At 34.5% G+C, this 19,101-nt stretch overlaps 1 protein-coding gene across 2 annotated transcripts; it reads right to left on the bottom strand.

Annotated features, from left to right (window-relative positions):
• Positions 1-1,266: 1,266 nt before the first annotated feature.
• LOC121267841 (nuclear transcription factor Y subunit A-7) lies at positions 1,267-7,688 on the bottom strand. Of its 2 annotated transcripts, none has more exons than XM_041171930.1 (6): positions 7,427-7,688; positions 4,817-4,898; positions 3,755-3,897; positions 2,197-2,298; positions 1,892-2,056; positions 1,267-1,733 (listed from the first exon to the last, which is right to left on the bottom strand). In XM_041171930.1, the coding sequence occupies exons 2-6, from the start codon at positions 4,842-4,844 to the stop codon at positions 1,548-1,550; spliced, it is 624 nt and encodes a 207-aa protein (XP_041027864.1). In that variant the 5' UTR covers positions 4,845-4,898; positions 7,427-7,688; the 3' UTR covers positions 1,267-1,547. The 2 variants fall into 2 exon arrangements, with proteins under 2 accessions (XP_041027864.1, XP_041027863.1); XM_041171929.1 differs by having other exon boundaries at positions 4,817-4,881; positions 7,427-7,687.
• Positions 7,689-19,101: the final 11,413 nt, after the last annotated feature.

Below are 19,101 nucleotides of genomic sequence, written 5' to 3'. Positions count from 1 at the left end.
AAGATCTATGTCGGACCTATCCCGCCTTAAGCTTGAGGGGGGAATGAAGAGACATATCCCTGATTTATTGGTGATATTTCTCCATCAATAGCTACAAATATTTCTCCGTGAGTGGTTGTTGTAATCTTACCATAACAGTGCATGATTCTCACCCTGGTGTAAATAGCATATCTGTTCTTATTTTTTGTGTTCATTTCTTTATTTACTTTCTATACAGCTAGTAGGTCTCTTGATATACTCTGTTTTCCTTTTCTATAAAACATTATTTAAGTAAAGAACAAGCCATGCATTATGCAGGCTATTTTCGCTTACAAGATTGGTCAAGTAAGTCATGGTAAATTATCATATGCATCAACGTTCATTCTTTTTCACTTACAAGATTGTCTTAGTGTTCTGTATAATACTTGTGAATAGTGTAAAACCTATATGATCTCTTTATATTGGACTACACAGTTGGGACAAAGAACAAAAAAATGAAAGAGCACCTAAATTAGGTATCGGTATTTGGTGGATTGGGACAAAAAAAATTGAAGGTACATTTGGTGTGCTTTAAAGACTGCGAGTAATGCAGTGTTGGGCCGTGGGCTTAGTTGATGTTTAGGTTTGGTATTGGAGGGATTTGGTATCCAGAAATTTCGTTGGACTGCAGCATCAATATACCCTCAAGGAGGAGAAACTAGAAAGCGATCAGGCAATCCATGATAGATCATCCATTTGCCTTAGTGCGATTATGGGCCAGACTGCATGGATTTTTGGCCTGCAGATTCTTTCTCAGGGCCTCAAATAAATTCTGCTGAATGAAATGCTGAAGTTATACAGTACTTGAAAGGCTTATCTCTTTGATTTGGCACTGGCAACAACTTTCTACCTTTCATAGAGAAGCAGAGGCCATTTCAGGTTATTCCAGCTCTACAAGCTCTTACCACCTACCAATAAACTACACTTCCAGTTCATTTCTGGCAGTTTCAAATAAGATGTTAACACTTCCATGAACCATGCAACTTTGTAAAACTGAATAAATTACATACTACTGTGACAATCACCCAGATTGTCTCGAGACCATCTTCAAAGAAACCAACCAACCTAACTTATACTCCCAGCTCACAACAAAGAAATAAGATCGGTACACACGCACCGGCGGTCTAATCTTTGAGTCTTTGACAAGCTAATGATACATAACCAAACCAAATAACCAATATGACCCAGATTTCATGTTAAGAAGTATCGAACTCGCCACGGATTTAAGTGCAAAGATATGCCCACACAGAAGGCTTAACCATCACTCTCATATTAAAAAAAGGCTAAGCCTATAAAGAAATCCATTTCAGAGATGATAATAGTTACTGTGCTTCAACAACACTCTTTTGCAACTTCCCTACAGACTGACAAACTACGGGATAAGCTATACATGCTACTGAATTCTAAGTATAGATCCAGAATGAAACAAGACTGAGACTACTGAGGCTGGAATGGAACCTTGGTCCAATAAACATTGTTGGTGAATGACTGGTTTGCGAAACCCAGTGCATGCTTTGCTTTCTAAAATTTCAGGAAGTGCCATCTGAGGAAGCAATATCATTTTTATCAGAGTTGAGATTGATATTGGGCTGCGATCTGTCACCTGATGCCACCTCATTCTGTTCGTTCTCATTTTTCTTTGAATTGAGAAACCGACCCCCACAGCCCCTAGCTCTTCTTAAAGCATGCAAATGCCGAGATTCATGTAAATATGGCTGCAAGATTACTCTAAGAAATGAGTTATATATACATACTAAAATAATACGTGATTGGAAGATAATGCAACTCCACAGAGCTTTTCATAAGTTTTAGGCAATGAAACTCCCTGCAAGATTGAATACAATAGGTAAGAAATTCTTAGCTGATAACATACCTTCCGAGACTTGAGAGCTTTATTTTCTGATTCAGCTTTTGCACGAGACTGTCGACGCCTCAGGATCCCGTGATATTGCTTTGCATTCACAAAAACAGGTTCCTCAACTGCATCTGATGGCAAAGGAACTCCAGCTTGCTGAATTCCCATCAACTGAAGATGGACCTGAGACAAGTAATAAAATAATTGCATGATAGAAGGTCATAGGCAATGTGTGGTGGTCTCAACATTCACTGCCATGCATCATATAGAATCATATGGATTTTTTTTTACAAGTGTAACAGATAGCACTAAAGAGAGCATACCATTGGTTGCCCACCATAGGGTTGTGGAGGATAAGGTTGTGCATCATAAGGGGCAAAGATACTTCTATAATAAGGATCTGGATATGGGTATGCTGCCGGTGCCTTCAATAGATAAGCCAAAATGTAAATCATTTAAATGCGTCATCATTTCGAAGTGTCAGAGTTCCAAATTTGTACTTTGGGGGGGTTACCCTAACCCTCTAAAACGTTTCCTGAGCCTATTGTTAAACTCAGTCTGTATTTATTAATGACACAATGTTGCAATGCAAATATATGAGCTTATGGCTTTCCTGAAGTTAGAACTTCCAGCCAAGGAATCTCCAAAGAAGATGTTGCCAATACATAATTTTTTTAAAACCGCAACTTCCAATGGTATTTGATGTTCTAAATGAAAGTGCACACAATATCAGAGGAGGAGGAGGACATCTGAGATCACAATGTAACATCCCTACTGACTGTATTCTTTTGCCATGAATGCTCATCCACATCAAACCTTTGCTACTTCAAAACCAGCTCCATTTAACCTAAATTAGCCCTAATAAAATTTAGTTTTTCCTTTTGCCTAATTTGTAGTTCCATTTACATCCTTGGATTGCTTTTTTTTCCCTCTCTACAAATGTGGATAAGCATACACCTTACTGCCAGATGTGGGTAACAGCTGTATATTGATTGCTCCATTACCAAAGAAAACTATAGGTCTATATTTCCACTATTAATTATCTCTATGTTTTAACCTTTTTTCTCCCTTTAACTCACCAAATACATTATCTTTTCGCGACATGTGATTTCAGACTTTTTCACCTGTGTTCTCAATGCTACTTCAAATTCTGAATGACAACATCTTGAGTATACTACAGAAGATATCCATCAATCAATTAATATAAATGCATCAAGAGATCCTTTTCAGGCAATTGGTTCAACACAAGCATTCAATAGAAGTTGGGGGTGGGGGGAGGGGGAGAGACAAGAAGAAGACCAAATCAGCTTAGACACCACTCTGACTACATAAACCTACATGTCACTCATGACCTAGGAGTTTTACGGTTAATTTCCTATTTTTAATGGACATACCTAAAAGCTTTTCAAAGGGGATTATGATATCCACATTCCAAAAAATAAGAAAGCTGGGTAGAATGAAATCATAATTTGTTAGAATTATAAACAAAATGATTGCAGTGAAGAAACAATTACAATTTTCATAGCTAAACAAAATTGAGGAAGGCATTGATTCTCATTGGGAGGTTATCAGGAACAAAGAAGACTCCTAAGAGTATTTGCAACTTGATTAAAATAATGTAGGGGGAAACGGGTTTTGAGGCGAGGATGTTACACATAAAAGATAAGGAACCAGGATCCTTTATGAATCTAATAAAGACTGTTTATGATAATATAATTGGCAGATGGAACTCAAATTAATGACCAGATTAACTTTAACCAAAAAATAAAACTAAAGACAAATCTTTAGCAATAATTATATATAGCTGAAAATACGTTGGGCAAAGATGCTATGTGTGGAGAATAACATTAATACTTCAGAATTTTACTTCGAAGATAGTACCAAAGCATGTCCTGCTCCAAGTTGCGGAGGTGTTGGATACTGAACATTTGAAGTAATACTGGGATGAGACATTCCGGTTGCTGGAGACACAGAATGAATCTGAGATTCCGAGTGCTTTTGCTGCTCATCAGCTTCACTATTATCTGGACAATCATTGATATGAGTGAGCATTACTATTTTATGAGAAGTAGTAAAAAAAAAAATTTATAAGTAAGAAGTTGAAAAAAATTAAAACGAAAAAGACATATGTTAAGACCAAAAAGAAACTAGTAATAAGTAAACAAAAAGTGAAAGCACCAATCTTTACTGTTGAAGTGAGGAGATGCTAGTTTTAGAAACTCAGCCTGGTGAGTCAACTTTTAGAAGGAGTTGGAGAAAGTTGAAAGTTTCTTCACACTCAATAGTTATCACAGCACAAGGGCAACTCAAATCTTAAAACAATATTCCCATGGATGTTATGCACTTTGACCTTGGCACAACTGAAAAATTGTGAGGTTGGATTGGGTTAGTCATAAGTTAAAATCTAACCACCGAGAACTTATTTCCATGGAAGGTAATGAAACTGTCAACAACAGAGCACCAAAAATCCTTTATTAGCAAAGACCATCTCTTGAGACCGACACTAAGTCACTAAAAAGGACTAGTTGAGGGTGTCACGCAGAAGAATAATAAAAAGTAACTTATAAAAAAAAAAGGACTCGTTGAGATAATGTGAACAGCCTTTCGTTCTGGTGGTTGAATAGCATCAAGCTCATGTTGGATATCCCAGAATAATGTCCCATCGAAAGAGATTAGGTTTACCCTGGTTTGAATTATTCTCTAACTCTCGATAGATAACTGACTGATAAAGAAAAAAGAGAAACCAAGAGCTTGCAATGGAATTTTCATATTGCAACAGCCGGAAAAAAAGAGGCAATTCAATAAGACTAATGCTTATAATATTGTGGCTCAATTAGAGCACAAAAAGAATTATAATTTAATCTGTTAACCGTGATCAAAATAGAATAGTGAAAGGGGGAGCACAGATTTGCGATTTTTGATTAAGATATTCAAAGAAAATACCAGAAAGATCGTTCGCGGAAGAAGTCATGAGGCTGTAATGCACACTATATCCCCCACTGTCAAACCTGGTAGTTCAACCAGACTGTCAAAGTACGAACAAAGCATCCCAGAGCCGAGCCATTAAAAAAATGTCACTAACTTGTTGGCTCAAAGTATGAACTTTCAGTCATTAATAAGAACAAAAGCTTTAATGAACAAAAGCTGATATTCAGCACCATCATGGCAAGCATGAGAGCAATGCAAAGTAAGAATATAAATTCAGGCAACATTCAAAATATCAATGAAAGACAGATGAATACAATGCAAGCCGCTAAGACATAACACATAAATAGAATAACTACAGGATAGTCTAATCTTCATGAAAGAATGTTCCAGATGTGCAATAAAGAAAAGTAATTTCTTTGCTCATATGAATAGCTTGTCAAAGTGATCCAACTTATATGGACATTTATATTGGTTTGATTATTTGGAGCCATCACAGAGCTCTGGTGTTTTGCAACAAATAAATGTCTCAATTATTGAATGATTATATATGCATATGACAGTAAGGACAGGAAAACTGACAAACATTTTTCTTATAGGTAAGACTGACAGACAAAATATCATCAAAAGAAAACTAAACCTAGCTTTCATAAACGGCAAGTTAAATAATTTAAATTTGATAGTAGATGAAGAAAATACATCTTGCATGGGTATTTTTTTAAATGTGAAGAAAAGATATAATCATCTAATTTTCAGATAGTATCACTCTTTCATTGGCAATAAATAGTTCCTATAGATGTCTCTTTAGACATGGTTGCTCCTCTATCAAGAACCAGTACCTTCATGCAGTAACTTCTACTGAACATTCATCATACTGAATGTTTTTTGGAGACCATTGGTGTTAATTTGCAGATACTAGTGATTATCCAAGCACTAGGAGTTGGATGACTCTAATTGAAGCCTGAGGGATAGTTATGATTTGATTTTGCCAGCTAATTTAGTTTGCAAACCAACAAAAAAAGCACATGCATTGAAAGAGAGAAAAAAGGGAAAATATATGCTTTTATGATATCCAATGGTATTCTTGCAAAGCCAATCGTGAGAAGCAAATTGTTCGTGTACTGGTGAGAATAAATATGAAGGATAAATTATGATCATTAACTTCATTAAATATGACACAGCACGGTGATAGTTTGATTTCGATGGTACTAAACTCTGATAAAACAACTGGGAATAGTTTTGTACATCGTTATAATCGGCAAATTGAATTTACAAAACTCAACTTTCAAACTAACATTGTATTGAGTTCGTGGAGCCATTAAGATGTACCACAATTAAGATATACCATGAAATCTTAACTATCAAAAAAATATATACCATGAAATCTGGACCATTTTTTAATTCTATATGTGTTTCTTATAACTGAGGAAATATTATTCAAAGAGTAGAAGGGCACAACGCAAGTACAGACAATGTGTACAGTGGGAAGCACCCAACTAAGCGGATAAAGAAGTGAGTGGCCCATTCTCGAACACGGCCTTATGACCACTCCTCTTGTAGGAGGTAACTTCACGTGGTCCAACACCACATAATGGACACTCCTTCAACATTGTTTCAATGACTGGGAGGATCAGTTCCCATGTTACTCAAGAGAGGCTCCCTAGACTACTTTCAGACCACTTTCCAATATGGCTTGATTATGTTGTTTTTGTTCGTAGTAAATGCTATTTAAATTCGAGAACATTTGGTTGAAAACCAAGGGACTTGTAGAGAGGATAAAACAGTGGTAGCTGTCATATGATTTCCATAGGTAGACTGACAGGTCTGAAACTGGAATTTGAAGAACTGGAATTTGTAGGTGTTTGGCCATATTGAAAAGCATACTTTGTGGAAGAGCTAAGGGAGCTTGATGTCCATGAAGAAGATAGAGCCTTAATGAAACTGAGAGTTAGAACAGTAGCTTTCATCCAACCACTAAAAAAATAGTCATCTCCGCGAGGCATATTTGATAGATTAAGCTTGAATCCCGCACATTTTATTTTAGAGAAAATCATGTAGATGCAGAATGGCTTCACAATCTTCTTCTCCGCAAAACTAAGAGGAACACGGAAAAACAATAGTTATAGGCATAGTGTAATTCCCCCGACAACGGAAGAGATATCTCTATATGACACTTGAAAAAAAAAAAAAAACCAGCTAATTATCCCAAGTAAATCTGAAAAATTAGTTTACAGTCGTAAAACTAAGATAATGTAACCCAATGGACTTGCCAATTAACTATAGAAGCAAACAAAATGTGGTACACTTCCAATTTCATCAATTTCCACAAAACCTACTAAGTTACGCGTTTGGTTGCCGAAAAACCATCAGAAGGAAAAAGAAAACGAAAATTCAGAATCCTGCAACCAAATTCAAGTCTTTCTGAATTATTCTCATGCATTTTTCCCAGCAACCGAACGGATATACAACCGATTAAGAACTGAAGCCTTAGAACACTGTGGCAAGGTTGAAAAGCTAAATTGTTGTTGAATTTGGTTTCAGTCCTGAGCTAATAACAAGCATATTCGAGAGAACAAAAGGAAAGAGGAGTAATTGAACGAACTGGGTTTTCGAATTTCGAAAGTTCACCTTACTGGGAAACTTCACTTCACAGAAACCTCAGTAGTAGATATGCGGTTCTTCTACTTCTGTCTCTTCTGTGGAAAATGAAATCGATACTCCTTCGGAGAACGGAAGTTCACAGAGCTGGAATTCCCTTTACTACCACCATACTTCACCTCTACCAAATCCAATCGACCACGGACTTTTAGTTTTAGCCCCCTTTCTGCTTCCCAGAATTATTTACCTTGCCGTTTTTTCGTTTTTCCTCCATTTCGCGTGCGCGTTTCGGGGGGTTTCGGCCGACATACGGGTTGGACGCGGTCCGGGGGGTTAAGTGTCGAGCAGGTTTCAATGGATCTGGGCCGTCCAACGGGTACCCGTGCTTCGGGCAGGTAATGTGTGGGGCTGACCGTAGAGTGGGGAGGGGCTAATCCAGTCCACGAATTGTGTGGGGCCTACGGGGGTTAGCGGATGGCCCGGATGGGATTTTGAGAGGAAAAGTAGACGCTGACCGTCGTCGTTTTCCCAAGTGTAAGGACCCGATCAGCTTGTACGCGGGACCACGGTGGAGGGATCATAGATAATTTAAATTTGAATTTCGTATAGTTTCCTTAACTTATAGAATAATTATATATATACTCGTAAGTTATGCAAATATAACACACTTTTTTTTTAAAATGAGTGATATCTATTATTAAAAAATTAATTTTTTTATATAAATTTCATGTTTACTCATTTTTTTAAAATAAATTTACGACGTTTGCTCACTCTATGACTACAAATATCATTTCTATAAATTATAAAGTCTTAGCAAAAAATGTGCATAATTATAGTATTTTTAATAGACAAATGCTTCATCCACAAAATAATCTTATAAAGTTAAACTTATAAATTGATATAACTTTGATACTTATGAATAATTATGAAATTAATTTTTTGTAAAATATATCTTATATATCATATTAAGCTATGCTAATTTGTAAATTTACTTTTATGATATTATTTTGTAGATAATTATTTATAGTATTTAATTTATATGCATATCGCTTTCACTCCCATTCTTTCCACGACCTATGACCCAAGCTTGGGGTTCAATTTTTTTTCTTTTTTCTTCCTTCCTCTTAGTTTCACTACAAAAATTTGTTATTATTTTGCCTCTCTAAAATTTATCCATGTTGACCTTGTAAAAGTGATTCAAACGAACAAGGACTTCACCATATATAAAAAATTGATTTCAAAGTTACATTAATCAAATGAGTAATATTATATTTTATACTCTCATCTTATTTTCTCTCATTATGTAAGATGTGACATATTTATTATCATTTGATGATAAAAAAATATCTAATAAATGATCATTCAGTAATAATAAATGTGTCACATCTAGATAAATGATCATTGAATGATGATAAATATGACACATCTTACATAATAGGATGAGAGTAGAATGATAGTATGGTGTATAGAATTTTCTTAATCAAAGAGTTTCAACTTTGTTTTTAAATACTTTGGGTAAATAAATAATTGAGTTGACATTTTCTTTCATGGTTTTGCAACTTAATTTTTCAACATCTGTCGTCATTATCTTCCCATTTCAGTATTATGTTTATAATACATAAATAACTTTTATGTGGATAAAAATAATAACAATAATAAGGCAGCTTAGTAAAATAATGTAAATTGATTATCCAACAAATTTCGCAAGTAGTCAAATAAAGTCTATATATATATATATATATATATTATATAAGTGTCTATCTAACTGCTACAGTATTTTTTCTTGTCCTCCCGTTAAATTTTCTTGTTTCCGTTAACTTTTGCCCAACACGTCGTAACCAAAGCCACAGTTCCTTCGAATGGCAACTCCACTCCATCTCCCATTCCCCACTTTCAGCCACTTTCCACAACAGTTGCATAGCCATAAACCAACAGTAATGTCAAAGATGAAGTGTGGGAAATAAGAAACGAAAATGGTTGTGAGAAAATAAATGAAAATGTAGAGAGACTGAAAATGGAGAGAAACCAACAGAAATGTCAAAGATGAAATGTGGGAGCGAGAATATTTTCTGCTAAAATGGCGTCGGAGGTGAAAGGGCTCTGTTCAACGCACGCGTGGTGGTGAGCCATTGGTGGAGTAAGCGAAGCCTTTGGCACGAACCAGAAAAAAACAAAAGAAAAAAAAAAGTGAGGTCGACGGCACAACGAGGAAGAGGAAAAGAAGAAGATTCCATTTGATTCTTAAAATCCCCCCCCTAAAAAAAAAAAAAGACTTAGTTTTGTGGTGGGCCTAGAGGGGCCAGGCTTCCAAGAGTAAACGAGCTGGGCCCTAATTTACACACATACTAACCCAAACAAACAAATCTCACTCAAAACATTAGACACAAACACTACATAACAAAGACCCTAAAAAAAATAAAATACAAGGTAAAATAAAATAGAATCTACATCAACCATAATAATGATAAAAAATAATACCACAACCATTAATAGTAGTAATAAATAAAAACACATACAACTAGGATTGTCATCGGTTAGATTTAAAATAAAGATATTAGATTTAAAATGCTTTTTTTTTTAAGAAATGTTATTCATCATCTCCACACCACACATCAATATGTGATTTTTTTTTTGTGTGTAAACACACATATTTAAACATCAATATATATATGTTTAAATTGAATGGTAAAAATGAGAAATCATACGTTACTGTAGGAGATGATGAGTTGAATTTTTTTTTCTATAATTCATGATGTAAAATTATAGAAAACAAAAAATTATGTAAAATTAAACTAGACAAACATGCAGGGCATGTTGTCCTTTCCTACATATATATATATATATATATATATATATATATATATACTAGTAGTGAAACGTCCAAGGGACGTTTGCCCAGTGGAGAGAAAATATATATATTAATTATATATATATGAACTATATATAGATGGAAAAGTAAATTAATATACACACCAAGAGATGTTTGCCTAGTTGGATGAATCAATTTTTTTACAAAAATAGTATGATTTTTACAAGAAAATTTGATTAATAAATAATTTAATACATAGAAACAAAAACAAAATTTGATACAATTTACAAAATAAAGTATCATACATGCCTAATGTCTACTCTGTTTGATATACGTTTCCAAAATAAAGTGGTACACATCATATATGAACCATAGTTTAATACATTATTTCGCATGTTGTGTACTTTTCAGCAGAAGTTATTGAGAGAATGTTGAATGTTTTATACCGTTGCTTGAGTTGATCTATATCTGCACTAAGCTAAATCATCCAATCTTTTTGGGAAGTTTGTGTTGCAATATTCACATCTTCTTCTGATTTCCAAAGAACAAATAACACCCTTTTGAAAAATCACATATTCTTCTGATTTCCACAACAATAACATCTCATATTTGAAATTTGAAATAATAACAAATCTAATATATGAAGATGTGTTGCGATGAATAGGGAAAAAAAGCAACAGAAATCAACATTCATTCATTTATGTACAGACTCACAACAGAAGAAAAAAATAGAAATAAATCTGCAGATTGAAACATCTTCTCTTCAAACATATGAAGGTCTGTTAAGATCTATACAGAAGAGGAAATCAGGTCTGCATGACCAACTTCAAAAAAAAAAAATTAATTCACTCCGATCTGCATGTAGAAGACAAACAAAATAGAAATCACAGAAATAAAATCACTTATTTAAACTTAAATATGAAAAAGATAAAACAAACAAAAGAGGTTGTCTACATGCTTTCATGGAATATGAACTTCTCTATGCTTCCATATTTAAACTTAAATATGAATTTTCTCATGCTTTGGAACAACTATTGGAAACAAACAATATTAACAAAGGAAAAAAATAGAAATAAATCTGCACATCTCAGAAACAGACAATATTAACATCTCAGACAATAACATCTTATATTTGAAAACATGCAGGTCTTTTCTTACTTTCTAATAGAGAGCCTGTTTAAAAACATGCAAATTCAGTAGGTTTCAGACATTGGCAACGACGCCCCTGGAAAGAGAATGGTTTGCTTGTTCTGCAGCCATGCGACGTGAGTCAAGAACTTTAGCATCAGTGAATAACTCCTTGAGTACTTTCTCAAACTCTACTTTTCCATAAACCTGCATGGTCACAACAAAAGACCCTCAGCTAAAAGTTTAATATAGTTCCTAAAGCAAAAACTTAAAAAAAACAGTCATGTATCATAATGGTTTAGAAGTCATTTTTTCTTTTTTTTCTTTTTTTAAGAATGGTTTAGAAGTCCTTAATACACTCTTACAAGACCTTTAAATTTGGATTATCTACTTGATTGACCTTTCTTATTATAATTTCAGCAGAAAGAAGCCCCACGAGATTCAGCTTAAATTTTGGCTGGACATAAGCACCTTCAGCCCATATGGCTCAAAGTGAGTTAATTCATGGCTTTTGTAAGAGTTGACCAAAGTAGGAAATTTGTCACTTTTCAACTGCTACTAATTTACAACACTAATCAACTGAGGAACAATCCATGAGGAATTTCTTCCTCCTGGCATAACAATAACATAAGCTTGCTAACATTAAATCATTTACCAATATTTAAGCCCACCAAGTAGGTGGAGTCCACCTGTCGGGGGTATGTTCACTACAGACAGAGGATTGAACAATTCACATTTACTAATAAATTAGCTATATATGGGGTACTACAGACCTAGAAATCAATTAGTAATAGAAAAGACAGGTTATTTTTCTATTTATAACAGATTTTCATGGGACAACTAACACGCCACACTGTGAAACTTCAATAACCATTTAGAAGATTTGAATCTAAATAATTTTAAAAGCTTATAGTTTGAAAAAAAATTGTCTACTAAATTTGAAAGATGAGTGTTCGAATCTAAATTATATAATTAAACTCACTTCTTCCCATCAGTTAAATTTTTTTTGGCCAAATGGAGATGTAACATGATATTAGAATAGGGGTTCTTAGTTCAAATTGACTCCACACCTCACCCACATCAATTAAATATTCTCTTTGAAAAATCCAACCACACATGAGAGGGGGTTAGAATACAAATTAAATAATTAAATAGACCCCTTCCTATCGCTTTGAATTTTTTAGACAAGTAATAATTTAACCACAAAACTTGATCAAGAAGAGGCTCTTCAAACCTGAAGAACAGACAAAGGATTTAACCGTTGCTTCAAGAACCATGTGTGAGAAATGCCCAACATGATGACCTGAAATAAGCTAAGGAGAAAGGCTTTCGGACTTGTAATTCAAAAATGATAAGTTAACCAAAGAAGGTATAAAAAACTAAAGTTCACCAGTCAAAACAGCACAGCCAGCTGTAGCAGCTTTTGATATGTTATGGCCAGCTGTACCTGGGAAGAATGAACCTCCAACTACAACAATTGGAGTTACGCCATACAAGTATCTTAACTCACCTACAAAATAAATTTGAAAGGACACAATGACTTTATGGACCAAATCTCCCCAAAAGCAAGCATAAAATGGGCACCCCTATGAGGTATGATGTTCACACAAGTATGAAAAAAAAAATAGTTAGAAACAATTTAAGATTAAGAGAAGTTTGATATGAAAAAAAGATATAGAATGTAGAATATGATGAGGAAACATCTGAGTATTTAGAGAAAAGAATAGTATTTATTTTTCTGATAAGTAGAAAAGAACAATGTTTTTTTTTTACAAGTAGAAAATAATAGTATTTACAGAAATGATATCTATTTTCTTCCAATTATCATTCTCATTGATAAAAACTAACGGAAAAGTTATCTCATTAGTTGATTCCTTATAAAAATAATTTCTTCATGTTAAATCATTCTAATTAACCAACACATCTACAAGTCTACTATAATACCTCACCAACATTAGACATGTCTACAAAAGCAAAACTCTTGCATTCATGTTAAGCATTGGATGAAAACAGAAAAAAGAGAAACATGTCAGAAATAAAACCAAAGCTTACATGCTCTAAGATTATGATGTTTAATTGATATGATGAGCATTATTCATTCATTATACACCCTAAAACCAATGACAATCAAGCATATTAGAGAGAGCTACCTTCCTCCAGACACAGCCTCTCCGTACATATAACAATACTGCAGACAATACTCCAAGAACAACACCATAATACTCTGCCAATATAGCTTTAGCACATATAAAAGCTAATGAATATTAACTACGGACAAATAGAGACTATGAAGAAAAAAGGACACACATTATAAAAATTCTAAGGAAAATATGAGCTATACAGTATTTTAGATCAAGTGATTTAAGAAGAAGCAAATATCAAATTCTCCACAACAAATAGAAATTAGGAAAGGGGATCTAGACATAATCCATGAGAAAAAGTAAGGTAGAGAACATATGTTCATAATTTTAAAGTTAAAGTTCCTTGGGTCTTTACCGTCTAAAATGGTTTGCAAAAGCCACCCAAGTTTCTCGAGTTCTTAACAAAAACACTCTGAATAGAGGATATCAAAATAATAAAAATTATAAACATTTTTTTACTGATGGAGGCTGGTTAACAAAAACACCCAAGGGATATATGTTTCACATTTCAAATGTTATGTGTTCATATACCTGCGAAGACATCAAAACAGAAATAAGGTATTCTTTTTTAGATATTAGATAGAGTGCATCGACTTTTCTGTTTGTCAGAAATTTCAGCCAAAAAGCATGTTACTATATATTTAAAAATAATTAATGGAGATTTCACTTTGCTGGGGAAAAAAAAATAACTAACCCAAAATGAAAAATTAGAGTCCAATTACTATTATGGTTGGTTGAGTGTGATCATGCCATAGACAAAAATGACAAGCCATCATGAGAGGTGGTATCTCTTAATGCAAGCGTGTTGTGAAGTTATTCAGGGTTTCCCATTACTGAAAACAAAAAAATCACAAGCACAATATTTTCCATCATTGTCAAATTCATAAAAGCTAGGAATTTAAAAATATTGCTTATCAAATAACAATCAAAATCATAATCATAACAGTAATAAGAAATCATGCAAGCCGTAAAAATTAATACTTTCATAAATTAATCCCACGAACAAAAATTCATCTTCCAGAGGAAGAAAAAAGCGATGCCCAATCCCGCTTAGACTGAAATTTGACATCAATGGACGATGGCTTAAACTCAGTTAGGATTTTTTTCATGCTCAGCTCCCTCAAGGGATACATATATCTGCAGGGCAGCAGAATCAACATTCGAGCAACCAATGTCCTTTAAACCGAGAAATTGAAAACGTAAACTCAGAAAAAAAAAAATTACATATTATACTTGTTTTGATGCCTTTCAACGATTTGATGTCTATTTTGCTTCTAGGTTATAGAGAACCTAATATTCAATAGCTTTATTAAAACCCCTTTTTCAGAAATAAAAATCAGTTATTACCTTGACTTCGCCATTGTCTTGATCCCAGCTGAATGATCCGAGTGTAACATATTTCAAAGCCGAGTCCGAGGACACCTTAGGTGCAATTGAAATAGGAGTTGGAATTTGCGAGAGGGGCGCGAAGACAGCCTCTTTCGACAACTGCAATGGGAGAATCAAGAGCAGATCAGCATTCACCAAAGCAAAATAAATATCTACCCAGAGATCTAAGACGAAAGAGAAAAGATCGAAAGAGAAAAAAAGAAATAAACTTGCCTACCCTCTGACGCACCTGCAGCGGCTCCAAATCCTCCGCTTCTAAGTCGCGGTGGAGGAGATTGAGAAGAGAAATGGAAGATATGGGTGACTCGACGTGGTGTAGAGCTTGCTGACAGCAACATCGGTTGCAGAGATGGAGAGAGGGCTCGGGGTGGGTTGCGGCGCAGAGGAGAAAGGAGGGAGAAGAGAAAAGAAAGAAAAAAAAAATAACTTAGGGTTTGAACACTCCACAGCGAAAAGTCGAAGGTAAAGCTGTCGACACTCAAAAAGACATTTACATCCTCACAAAAACGGACACAAAAGAATAAAGAAGAAGGACAAAAAAGATACAATATAATACACAAAGCTTCTACACAGAAACAATAATTTACTATTCATTACTGTAGCAGCTATATAGCCACTTATATAATAGTAATAGATATATATATATATATATATAATGAACAATGAACAAGGAGAACTGTGTACGTGCCTTGCACTTGCCCTCCAACTAGTATCTATATATCTATAGACTACTTATTGAAAGTACTCTCTCTCTCTCTCTCTCTATATATATATATATATTGAAAGTCAAAAGTGGTGCTTTTTATTCATCAACATTTAGTCATTACGGTACTTCTCCTTCAAAACTGAATAAATGATTTGGAAGGCCCATCCTCAATCCATACTCTCTTGGCACAAAATAACCGCCCTTTTAAGTGCACAAGCTTCCATCATAATAGGTTTCATACAGTGATTAATGTTTTGACACAGAGTAGCTATGAGATCACCATCACTGTTTCTGATCACCACTTCAATTCCCCCTTTGTACTTTTTGTTATCCACTGCTGCATCCCAATTGACTTTATATTTCAAACCAATTGGTTTTACCCAACTAGTTTGTTGTCTCACTTCTGCTACCAATTGACTTTCCTTTCTCTCTAGAGCTTTGAGCTAGGTTGAACTCTTTTAGGCTTTGTTTTGCTGACTAAAATACCTGCATTGGATGTTCAAATTTATTTTCAAAAACAGGTAATTCCTTCTAAACCAGATTTTCCTCATAGTGTAAGCAACCAATTCCATATCTTCACTTTGTAACCTGTCATTTTATCTCCTCCAAAACTCCATAAAATGTATCTCCATACTAGGCCATTTCTACAGTAGACTGTTTGTCTCAGCCCATACATCACTTGGTGTAGGACAATTCCATAGGGCATGCATTATGGTTTCTGGATCCCTTCCACAGACTGGACATAGATCTGATTCTATTATCATTTTCTTCACTAAATTTTCTCTTGCTGGGAGTATATCATGTGCTGCCTTCCATAGAAACAACTTCACATTATTCTTTACATTTATCTAGAATGTTGTAAGTGGTAGGCACTCTTTAATGTGAAAACCCATGTACTTGTTGACCTCCAGATCAACATGTCCTCCTTGTTTAGACAACTCCGAGGGATACTTTTGATCACCGCTGCTTCTTCAACACTAAAAACTTCATCCACCATATTTTCCTTCCATTTGCCTACTCCTTCCTCTATAAGGACACTTACAGTGGCCTTTACATCAAGAATTCTGACTGGTGATTGAACTCTACTAGAAGTTGGTATAGGCAAACCACTTATCCCTCCATATCTTAATTGTTTTCTCATTCCCTACACGCCACCCCAAACCTGTTTTAACCAGTTCTATTAGTGAGATTAGGCTTCTCCAAATAAAAGAAGACCCAGGACCAGCTTTGCATATAAAAATTTTTTATTCTTAAAATACTTTTCCTTCATAATTGTGGCAACCATTGAGTTAGGATACTTAAACAATTTCCAACATTGTTTTGCTAATAATGCTGTATCGAAACTTTCCAGATCTCTGAATCCTAGTCCTCCCATATGTTTTGAATCACTCATCTTTGCCCAAATTTTCCATATAATCTTTCTCTCACTCAAGATTCTACAGGAATTATGTATTAAAATGTCTTCTATGATGCTAAGATTTTCCATGCATTACCTACATACTCAATGAGTGAGAGACGTGAATGTATTTTTCCAGCTACTAATTCTCTTCCACACTTTATCTTTTAGCAACTTGAAAGTGTTATACTTCGATTTGCCAACTATAGTTGGTAAACCTAAGTATTTCTCATAGCTTCCACACAGTGTAATACCTGCATCTTGCAAGATTTGTCTCCTGACATTCATTGCAGCATTGGAACTAAAAAACATAGTTATTTTTTGTTTATTTTGCAATTGGTTTGATGCTCTTTCATACTTAATCAGGATCTCTTGTATTTTCTTCCACTCTCTGGTTGTTGCCCTTCCAAATATAACACAATCATCTGCAAACAGTAGGTGATTAATGCTAGTTCCACCATTTTTCACAGAAACTCCCTTTGTTTCACCTCTATGGTCAAATTCTTCAATTAAGGAACTTAGTCTTTCAGCACAAAAGGATGAATCGGTAAGGAGATATTGGGTCTCCTTACCTTATACCTCTCGTTGGCTTTATGACTTCACCAGTCTGTCCATTTATAAGACAAGAATATGTTAATGTGGAAACACATTCCATTATTAGCTTGATCCATCTATTTCTAAATCGCAGCCTTTTCATAATTGCTTCTATGAATCTTCACTCTAATCTATCATATGCATTGAACATATCAAGCTTGAGGGTCATGCTTTCAACTTTGTCCTTCTTTCTCATCTTCATCAAATCTAAGACTTTATATGCAATCATCACATTATCAGTGATGAGTCTCCCAGGAACAAATGTACTTTGATGATTTGATATTATGTTGGGCAGCACCTTCTTCAACGTCTTTGCTAACACTTTTGTACAAGCTTGTATAATACATTACATAAGCTGATTGATCTAAAGTCTTTCTCATCTTCATCGAATGTAAGGCTTCATATGCAATCATCACATTATCAGTGATGAGTCTCCTAGGGTTATTAACTTTATGAATTAAAGCAATATATTTAAAATCTATACATTGATCCATAGCCCCCATTTAAAAAATTTAAAACTGCTTGGCATACCTCTTCTTCCACTGTGTGCTAGTATGTTTGGTAGAAGCATGCCCTAAAACCATCAGGTCTAGAGGACTTCAATCGTGCCATTTGTTGCAGTGCTGCCTTCACTTCTTCATTTGTGAATTTCTTTTGCAGTTCCCTATTCATTTATTCATTTCACTAGTCACTTTCTGCCTTACACTTCTTCTATAGCCTCCTGAGATGGGTTTGTAGTGTAGAATATAATAATATATTATGAAAGTATTGATTAAAAGCTGCTTCAATCTCCCCCTGCTTAGTCATTAATCTGTCTTCTTGATCTTTCACTTGCTGAATCCAATTCTTTTTTCTTCTTTGACTTGCAAACGTATGAAAAGACTTTATTTGTTGGAAAAAGCTACTTTGCCTCTCCATTTTGACCACTCTATTTGACCGCTGGTCAAAATTTTTTTTTTTTTGTTTGTTTTTGTTTTTACTTAGTGATTAAGGAAGTGATTTTAAGTATATTGGTGTTTTTTTTTATTTTTTAAAAATATTAAAAAATGTGAAAAAAAAACTACTGGGCGGTATGCCTAGCAGTAAGAGTGTGCCGCCCCACTCTTATTTTTTTTTTTATCACCAAGCTGATACCAAGTCCTTTTAGCTATTTTCCTCCACTTAATATTCTCTTGCTCAAACAACTTGCCTGCTTTATCTTGTAATGCTTTGATAACTACAATGTTTTGTGGTCCCTCATTCATCTGTTCTTTCTAGTTGTTTTGTGATTACATCAATATCTATTTATTCTGATCTTTTTTTCTACTGATTCCATCGAGATAGAGCCCCTCTACATGCTTGTAATTTGTGTTGAATTCTTTTTAAAGGGTTCTATCCACTCACCATTCTATCACATATTTCATTTATGACCACACCACTATCCTCATCTACTGCCCATTTTGCTTCATATCTGAACATCCATTTCCTTCTCATGATAATCATACTATCATCTTTTAAATCTAGAAATAGAGGCTTATGATCGGAACACCTAGCAGTTAGAGT

Source organism: Juglans microcarpa x Juglans regia, chromosome 5S (genome assembly GCF_004785595.1).
Source record: "Juglans microcarpa x Juglans regia isolate MS1-56 chromosome 5S, Jm3101_v1.0, whole genome shotgun sequence".
Lineage (NCBI taxonomy): Eukaryota > Viridiplantae > Streptophyta > Magnoliopsida > Fagales > Juglandaceae > Juglans > Juglans microcarpa x Juglans regia.
This window is presented reverse-complemented; position numbering and strand designations above follow the sequence as displayed.